We start from the raw sequence: 10,437 nt of genomic DNA, 5'->3' as shown, positions 1-10,437 counted from the left end.
CACTTAAAGCTATGAGTTTTCCTCTGAGGACTGCTTTCATTGTGTCCCATAAGTTTGGGTATGTTGTGTCTTCATTTTCATTAGGCAAGATGATGACAAATTCAGAGCCAATTCACACTGAAGAGGCCTTTTTTTTTTTTTTACTTAAAATATTTATATATTTTTTTAAAAAAAAAACTTGATATATTCAAATGAAAACTTTATTGTATTAAAGCTACTTTTTTTTAAGTAAAAGCACTGTTTTAAAATATTGTATAAAAATAGACCATTAGAAACAAAATCAGATGTGTAACTTATTACTTAAATCCCTTCTTAAATGAGAAACCAGAATCTATTCCTTCAGTATTTTTTATTCATTGTATATGCTCAAATTAATTAATATAGAATTATAAATAGTATATCTAATATATTCTTGGATGTTTGTTTGTATTTGTTTTTTTGAGACAGGGTCCACTATGTAGCTCTAGCTATCTTGGAATTCACTGTGTAGACCAAACTGGCCTCAGACTCACAGAAAGCCACCTGCCTCTGCCTCTGCCTCAGAGTGTTGGGGTTAAAGGCATATGGCATCACACTGGGTTTACACTTGCATTTTTAAAGTAACTGATATGTAGCAATAATGCCCAATTACACCAGTTTAAATGCCTTAATTTAATCTTTTTCAAAAATTTGCTTTTTATCGAGGAACCCTTGCTAGTTTTAGGGAAAACTGTTACCCCACTTATATGGGCCAAACAAGAATAGAAAAATAAAATGTCTAGGGTCAGGCAAAGCCTTCTCTTTTTAGAATGATGGGAATGGAGCACACAGACTTCATCAGACCGCTTTCTCTGCTCCAGTGTTATGTCAAATGCAGTGTGACACGACCCTCGTGAGGGGAAGCAGGGACAGCTGCCTGCTTCTGGCTAAGGATCAACACAGAACAGTCCTCTAAGTCACTAGCGGTCACTCACTGCCTTTCTGAATCACACCTATTAGGTGGCAAGCAAGCAGTCTAACTGACACAGGTAATGACAATACAGTCAACAGTACCACCATTGGCAACTGACAAAACAGTTAACCTTGCCTAAGTCACACTTAGTAAATTGGATTTTAACAGGAATATGTTTTACTCTAATATAACGTGTTCCTGAAACACTAAAAAAAAAAAAAAAGCTGAGTTTGGTGATGTACATCTTTATGTAACAGCAACACTTGAGAGACTGAGGCAAAGGGGCTGATACAAGTTTGAGACCAGACTGGGCCTGATACAAGTTTGAGACCAGACTGGCTATAAGATAATTCACTCAACCCTTAAAAATAAGTAAAATAATAATGTATAAGTTTGCATTGATCATTTATGAAAGCTTTATTAAAGAACTTCAATCAGCACTAAGAAATTACTGTGTTAATCTCAACAGCCTTATAAAAGCTGAGATATGAAGAAAGTACTATGGATGGAAATTCATTTCCTTTAAACTGTTTTTAAAATGGGTCACAAAAATGGCTTGTATTGATAGTTAAACTCTACAGTTTCTTCTGTCTTCCTTCTCCATCAGGAAAGAAGGAAACTACAAACTACAAGTAACAAACTATAATAGCAGATAGTGAAAAAATCTTTAGGCTAAAAAATTATAGTGTACCACTAAAAACTTATAGTATCAAACAGTTTTAGAGTCCTAAAGAAAAGTAATTCTCTTGCTATAATAAGGATAAATTTAAAATGAGCCCAGGAAATGAAGGTAATTACACTGGAAAGAAAACTTAGTGCATGTTTCTAGACAGCTAACCGCTGAATAGATGGGCACTGTGCATGTTATATGGGCCTGAAACCATGCAGAAACTAGCCAGTCTCCAGCCAGAAATCCCAGCTCACGTAATTTCCTCTCATTCTTCTCACTTCCCACACAACGCAGAAACCATACTTGCTCCATATCCCTCACCACGCAGCCTCTGCCTCTTCTGTCCTGAGATTACTTCTTTAGCCTTTGCATCATCTCTTAACAGTGAGACTGCTTGATCCTTTTTCTTTCTTTCTAGACATGTCTTAATGAGCTGCCCAGGCTAGCCTCTAAATACTGGGCTAAACGTTTCCCCTGCCTCAGCCTGCTGAATAGCTGAATTACAGTTGTGTGCCACTATGACCAATCATAGTTTATATACAATAATAACATAGTTGTTTTCTTTTTTTTCTTTTTGTTTTTTTTTTTTTTGAGTTTTCTTTTTATTTTTTTTCTTTAGTTTTAGACTGGGAAGGGTGATAACATTTGAAATGTAAATAACCAATAAAAAATTTTAAAAGTTGTTTTCTTTAAAATGATATTTACTCATAAAACAAATATTACTAAGCACCAGTTATGTGACAAACAGGACACAACAGTTGAAAACAGAATAAACAGGCCAGGCATGCCTTTAAATACCAGCACTTGGAGGCAGTTCAAAGCTAGCCTGGTCTATAGACTGGCAAGTTTCAATCCACTAAGGACTACATAGTGAGACCCTGTTGAGAAGACAAAGAGAGAAAAAATAATTTGTCATAAGAAATATGTTCCTAAAGACTTAGATTAACTGAGCAGAAGAATAAGACATATTTAAGATAAAAAGTAATAGCTGCTACAGAGACAAAAAGAGAAAGGCCAATGTTAAAGAGGAATGTTTAAGGGGATAGGGTTAGATCTAATGGTCAGCAAAGACCTCAATGAGAAGATGGCATATGAGATATGGCCTGAAGGAAGGAAGGGGCCTAACTATCATAAGGAACAGCAAGCACAAAAGACAAAGGGGGAAAAGGCTGAAACAGAATGAAAGGAAGCAAAGAGAGTTATAGGAAATGAAGTCAAAGGCAATTAATATCATATCTTAAACACAGAACACCATGAGCTTCTAATCAACACAACATTGGTTTCTAATTTAAAGACTGTATATTTCACCTGTGTGCTAACCACACTATCACTGAGCTACATTTATCCCCAGGTCAGCTAGCTATATGTTAAGCTAAAGTTTCCACCTCTCACCCATAAAATGGAGTGGAAGTTGCTGCAAAAAATGAGCTGAGGTTATACATGTCAAAGTTGTCCTTCTTTGTGACACACAGGACATTTGTGAATGTAAGATAATGATTACCCAACACATGCTTCACTAAACACATGATTTCTTTACATTCTCTTCCAATGTAATTCCCTTATAGATTAGTAAGTAAAAACAGAGACAGTATGAACTATTGCAGGATTAACAGGAAGCAAGTGTGCATTTCTGATCCTTGGGATAATTAAACTATAGTAGGGAAGCATTTCTGCAAACTCATAAGCAATAGAAATTATTTCATTTAATTTCACATTGGGAAGACAGGTAATAAACACTCTAGTAGAGAAGGCAAAAGAATGATCACTGTAAGCCAGAGTGAAATATAAGCACAACTTTGATGGTCGAAGAGAATTTTTTAAGTGGTTCAAATATAAAAGGCAAGTCTATTCCAGACAAGGTCAATGTCATAATTATGGAGAAAATACAAGCTATTATAAAGACTGACTTGTAACTTTTTGAATAAGACTTATAGAGCATAATGTAGAGAAATTAGGACAGGTCAGGTCCCGCCAAACTAAATTCTAGTAGTTCTTTATAAAACTTGAGCTGGAAACACAGCTTAATGGTAGAGTGCTTGGCTAGCACATATAAGGCCCTGACTTTAATCTTTAGTACAGATCCCTTCTCAAAAACAGGTGGAGTCAAGAGCAAGTCAGGGAAAACAGTTTATTCATTAACTCAAATGCTACAAATAGTCAGGTAACATTCATGATTATGAGAACATCTAGATAATTATCTTATCTATGAGCTGTTCTAGCAAATAAACTTGAGAAGTTCTAGGAAACTCCAGTAGGTAGACAAATCAGAAAGAAGTTGAGGGTAACCTAGGAATACACCAAAGTGGAAGGTAGCTTGTGGGACCAAGACCCCATGGGTCCTGTGCTTCCTCCTGGTCATGTTAGTTTAACTGAAAGAAAAGTGTCCAGCCAGTGTCTATCAAAGAGCTGGAAAAAAAAAAAAAACTGCGGCCACAATCACTGATGCCAGTAAAATAAAAGATGTTTTCCTTTAGTTGATATAGAAGTGTCACTCAAAATAACATTAACCAGAAAACCAACAAGTACTTGGAAATTAGTAAATGTAAATATCTAAAGTTCAAGAAGTTACGATGTAAATTACAACATTTGAAATGAGTGATAATGAATATACTACCAACATAAATTTATAATAAGCTCAAGAGAAATCAGGTTGAAAACATTCTAAATACGTAAGTCTATCATCATTTACAACAACAAATATAGTGCATTTTTGTTCAATACCGTCTTCCAAAAGTTTTCTTTTACCTAAAAATCTGATTTATTCTCCCAACCTTTAAAAATAAAAGTAAACACACATATATCTACAACCGCCAAAACTGTCATAAACTCTAGCACTTATAAAAATACTCAATTCTTTGAGACTGGCTCTTAGCCTGAAGCCAGCCCTGAGCTAGAACTCACCAGGTAGTCAAGACCAGCCAGCCTTAAACTCATGACACTGCTGCTTCAGCAGCCAGAACACTGGAATTACATGGGTGTACCATGGCGCCTTTAATTATATCTTTCTGTATAAATCTATGGGACCGTTCCTATTTTTAATGGTTTCTTCCACTAAGAGCATCTATAACTATAATGAATTCCTATGTGAATTTTAAAAATAAACATAGGTCTAGAGTTTTTAATAAACAGATGTCCAGAAACATTCTCCCATAAAGTAGAAATAAGTACTTCTCCCTCGCAGTTCTCCTTTAACAGACTGCTGCTGACAAGTATTTAAGTGTTCCTACCTTCTAATAAAGAGTATGGCAGGCTATAAAAATATAAACCTTCTTTTCCTCTAAATTTAATAAACTGCTTAATAAAACTCTAAAGTATGATAGCATTAGTTCGGATCCTTAAGATGGTCTGTACTTCGACACTGCCACACACAGTAAGTGTAGGGTAGTCACTTACCACTTGATCTGTTTTTCCGACTTGATTTCCCACCAGTAAGAAGCATCTTGAGACTATTCCGAAACATGGTTGTGCTCTTTTAATATAAAACTACAAAAGAAAGCAGGTAAAGTAAGTTTAACAAGACATTTTTCCATTCAACATACTTGTAAGTTTAATTTTAAAAGCATACCAACAATTAACTGTGTGGTACAACCATACCTTTTTCTTTTTCTTTTTTTTTTTTTCTTTCTCTTTCCAATGCCACTCAAAATCAAAGTCTACTTTTTCTGGTACTCTTTAAAGTTCCCCTCCATTGCATATAGTTTTGTCTATACTGCTTTGTGTTCCCACCTGGTTGCACATATGCACCTGCCCAGAAGCTATCTCAGATCCACGAATAGAAAACACACACACACACACCAGTTATTCCTAAAATGCCTTGGCAAACTCAATGACTAGGCACTCCTAAATCTTCCCCTGCTACCCCATAACCATTGGGGAAGTGGCCAGAGGCCACTCATGGCTGGAGCACAAGTGATGTAGACAAAATTCCCACTACACTCTCCTCACCATATAACTGACCTCCACACTAGCTTGACTCAAACAAGATGGTTTTTTTCCCCTTCTCTTCTCCATCCTCCTCCTTCAGGCAGCTACCAAGATTTACAGATTGCTTGCCCTGGGGGTTTTCTTTTAAACTCTAATAAAACTATCCTCAAGCTTCCATTTGAGTAGAGTCCTATTTTTTTTTTAAATTAATGAGATTAAGAATCTTAATAAGAGACCCTGATTTCCCCAGTATCGTATGGCAACCACAAATAAACTCCTCAAATTTTCTAGTAACATTAGTACTGAAGATTCACAGAAATAATCAGGTAGTGATAAATATATCCTTTATTTAATTCAAGTCTCCAATTCTGGAACAACTTTCCTGTTTCTTCTTCCTCCTCCATTTCTCCTTCCCTCCCCAACACAGACAGACAGACAGACAGACAGACAGACAGACAGACAGACAGACACACACACACACACACACACACACACACACACACACACACACGCACACATTATAAAACTGCAGATTTTCCATTAACAAGCCAGAATTATTCCACATCAGAAGAGTACTTATGTTCACAAACCAGAGCCTTTCTGCTCTACACTGCTCTGGGTCAAAGAAAATCCTGACTGTGTTTTTTATCACATGCCCTAGTACTTGTTGCAACGACACAGATTAAAAAGGTATCTTCTTTTTGTTTCTTGCCTTTCTTCTTTGTACTGAACAGTCATAAGATTCTTTTGTATATATAAAAATAAACAAGTCTGTCTCTATATTCCCTTGTGATCTAACTTACTGTGCCTATAGCTTTGTTCTTCTTTTCTACAAAATTTCTATATATAACACTATAAGTATTATATGTTATATGTTTTTGTGTATCCTATGAAGAAAACTGCACAAAATGAAAAACTTTTGTCAACAGAAAATATCCAAATCATAACACAAAAGTTGGAAAAAGTAGAAGAGCACCATATGCAACCCACCAAAAAGGTGTAGCATACACATAACTGAAAATTCACAAAGCATCAAAACATAGGAAAAAGTTTTATTTGAGTTGATAAGAAGCAAGAATTTTCTAACCACTAATCAGATACATGAAGCTTTGTCTGTTAAAAAAAGAAGAAGAAAAGAAACAATAAAAACAAGGAAATCAAAGTACTAACAACATCTACAACAGAAAGAAATCTCTGAAACAACTAAACAAAACGGCATATGTTTAAAACTAGCAACAGTCACTAGACTAAGAGATGCCTTTCAACAGAAGGAAGGCAGGAAACAATGGAAGACATCTTCCAAGAGTCTGACTGAACTCTGAGTCGTTTAATGAAGATTAAGGAAAAAGGTTGTTTTAAAACTAAAGAAGACTCTAACTGAAAGTAGGTAGCAATTAAGAAGTCTATTCTCAGGCAGGGAGATGGCTCAGCCTCTATTGGCACTTGTCCCCAAGACTGATAACCCAACTTCCATTCCTGGAATTTATATGGCAAAAGACAGAACCCAATACCTCAAGTTGTTCTCTGACCTTAACACATGAACCATTCACAAGTACGCCCATATATTCATACAATTAAAAATAAATGCTAAAAAAAAAATCTAGATTTTAAAATTCTTTGAAAAGTAAAAATTATGTTTAGAAAGAAAGGCAAACAATATTTGACTAGCAGAAATGCAAAAAAGGGAGTTCTTGGGGCTGGAGCGACGGCTCAGCGGGTAAGAGCACCGACTGCTCTTCCAGAGGTCCTGAGTTCAAATCCCAGCAACTACATGGTGGCTCACAACCATCTGTAATGAGATCTGATGCCCTCTTCTGGTGTATCTGAAAACAGCTACAGTGTACTTACATATAATAAATAATTTTTTTTTTTTTAAAGGGAGTTCTTCCAACAGGAAAATAATACTTAAAAGTCAGGTATACAAGAAGAGTCACAGAACAGGTTAACATGTCACATATGAACTCCAAAACAGTATCAATATAAAAATCTTGATAGCTTTAAAACACATGTAAAAGGCTGGGAGCAGATAAGTGGTACAGAGCTTCCTAGTACACATAAGGTTCCAGGTTCATACTTAGCACTACGATAAATAAAGCACAGGCAAACTGAAAATGCTGACAACAACCTAAAAGTTTCTTTTGTCTGGAAATAGTAGTACTATAATAATACTGTAATTGGTGATCGTCTTCATCTGATGGGATCTGGGGTGCAAAGGTGAATGCACATGTCACAATTCAGCAATATTTATAGCAGACTTACATATTATATGCAATTTTTAACTCAAAAGAACAAAATAAACAAAATTTGAGCTCTAATGATTTCATGCTTATTTAGCAAGAGCATACTAGTGAAACATTTTACTTTGAAATGAATCAAAAATGATATAGACTGATGAAGGCATGTAGACATAGATATGATATAAAAGCAATCAAAGAAAAAAAAAAAACCGCTAACCAGAGAACTGGGCATGGCTTTAATCCCACCACACAAGGCAGAGTCAAGTAGATCTCTGTGAGTTCCAGGTCAACCAGAGCTACGTAGTGAGACCCTGTCTAAAACATCCCCCCCACACCAAGACAAACAAACAGAGCTATTAACCATGTATTTTGAGCAGTGGCTACTCATGTATTAACTAAAACTAAGATTTAAATAACTGTGCTGTCAATGCTTTAGAGCTGCTCCTCACTTCTGAGAATTGCCCTTTGCTCAATGGAATCACCTTGCCCAGAAAGTTTCATGTCTTACTGTCCTGTGGAAGGCTCTCAGCCAATGATCACAACGGAGGTACAAAAGATGAGCTTTCTTAACTCCAGGAGGGGAGGACTGTGTGATAAGATTCATATATAAAGTCTTCCTCCATATGTCTCATATGTCAATTTTAAAACGTCATCTTATGGGCTAGAGAGATCACTCAGTGGGTTAGATCACAGTACAAGGACCTAAGTCAACTCTGACTATCCCTGTGAAAACCCCTGAGTGGTGGTAACCCCTACACTGTAGGGACTGGAGACAGGAAGACTGCCAGCCTAGCCCTAGGTTCCATGAGACCCAGTCTTTAAAAAAACAATATGGAGTAGTGATAAAGCAGGATACTAAATATCTTCTTCTGGCCTCTAAGAGGGTAAGCAAACAAGTATGCATACTTTCACCATGCACATATGTAAGCATATGCTGTAAACACACACACACACACACACACACACACACACACACACACGCGCGCGCGCGCGCGCGCGCGCGCGCGCGCGCGCACACACACATTCAGCAACTCTCCACTAAATACAAGCTCTAAGATGGCATAAAGGTTCCTTAATTCACTGTTATGTAGATAAGCTCTAACACACATGAAACACTAAAAATGTACTTTTATTAAATTTTTCAATTATTTGTATAGTACTGTCCACATCAAAATCTTGCAAAGACAGTTGATTTTTACAAATCTGAGAGAGAACAAGGAGAAGGACATGGGAGGAGTTGGAAGGAGAAATGACAAGAGGGAAATTATGTGATTATACTTTCAAAAACTAAAAGAAATATTTTTTTCCAAAAAAGGAAGGAATTAAAAAGGAGGCATGAGGGCTGGCGAGATGGCTCATCAGGTAAAAGTGCCGACTGCTCTTCCAAAGGTCCTGAGTTCAAATCCCAGCAACCACATGGTGGCTCACAGCCATCTGTAAAGAGATCTGACGCCCTCTTCTGGTGTGTCTGAAGACAGCTACTTATACATACTCATATAATAATAAATAAATCTAAAAAAAAAAAAGGAGGCATGAGTTAGAGGGAGACCCTATTTACAGGGAAATATTTAAATCTTTGCACCAAGATACTATAAGCTAGAGAATATAATGCATGGTTTTAAAAGATACAGTATGTCTATTTGTTCTAAATCTCCCCACTATTTATCCCTAAGGGGAAAAGGAACAAGCCAGAGTGATATGCACAGCATGATCTTACTACTACAATATTTTGATCTATGTACTTATGGACATGTATAACATGGACGCATGAGGGAATATACAGAAAATTTTCCATAATTCCCACAGGAGATGCACATAGGATTGAAAAGGTAAAATAAATAAAATTCAATGTGGCACACACTTGTTCACCATCTCTAGTTTCAAAATGTTTTCATTACCCCAAAGTATTCATTCATCATTGAAATCAGCATAAATTATAATTACTAAGTCAGCAAAATTCTCTGTGAAACACCACAAAGGAGATAAAATATCAGAGTGGAGGATGAAAGTGTTCCCTTAACAAATACTTGACTATCAAGTTGACTCTCTCCTCAGGAAATTTTCCTATCAATCTACAATGCCCCATTATATGATACACATACATAAAAACATTGAAAATCATTTCTAAAAGGGCTTAGATTTGTAGATTCTTTCATTCCCTTAACATCTAATAAAATATTTTAATGCTAGACTATGTATGTCTTTTGTCACCAGTTCAATAAAAGGCCACATGGAAAGAGGTGTTGTTACGGAACTGTAACTGATATCCCTATGACACTATGACACTTACTTCCTTGGTTTCTCCCAGTCATTAAAGAAAAAACAAAAACAAACAAACAAACAAACAAAAAGATCTACTATGTCTATGAGGTTAAACTATTATTTTAGAGGAATAAGTCTAATAAGCACTAAGCAATGTCAGATAACATCAAAAAATGACCAAAACATACATAAACACTGATAAACCTATTTTGGCACATACTATGGCAAAAAAATAAAAAATTATATTCTTAGGGTTTGCAATGCCTCTCGGTTCTAAGATATATGACATAATAAATGGCCCACTGCTTTGGGTCTTTTTTCTAGGATTAGCTTTAAATATGTAAAATTTTTTCTAGTCTTTTATTTATTTGGCGCTTATTAAGATCAAACTAAGTATAATCCTTGAACAGGCA

At 35.9% G+C, this 10,437-nt stretch overlaps 1 protein-coding gene across 6 annotated transcripts in view; it reads right to left on the bottom strand.

Annotated features, from left to right (window-relative positions):
- Positions 1-10,437, bottom strand: part of Tanc2 (tetratricopeptide repeat, ankyrin repeat and coiled-coil containing 2) — a 320,134-nt gene that overhangs the window by 281,770 nt on the left and 27,927 nt on the right. For all 6 annotated transcript variants that reach the window (XM_031355012.1, XM_031355013.1, XM_031355008.1 and 3 more), the window contains exon 2: positions 4,995-5,084. In XM_031355012.1, the coding sequence (XP_031210872.1) occupies positions 4,995-5,061 (67 nt within the window). In that variant the 5' untranslated portion in view covers positions 5,062-5,084. The remainder of the gene's footprint in view (positions 1-4,994; positions 5,085-10,437) is intronic.

The sequence above is a fragment of the Mastomys coucha genome, unplaced genomic scaffold, assembly GCF_008632895.1.
Source record: "Mastomys coucha isolate ucsf_1 unplaced genomic scaffold, UCSF_Mcou_1 pScaffold5, whole genome shotgun sequence".
In the NCBI taxonomy this organism is placed as follows: Eukaryota; Metazoa; Chordata; class Mammalia; order Rodentia; family Muridae; genus Mastomys; species Mastomys coucha.
This window is presented reverse-complemented; position numbering and strand designations above follow the sequence as displayed.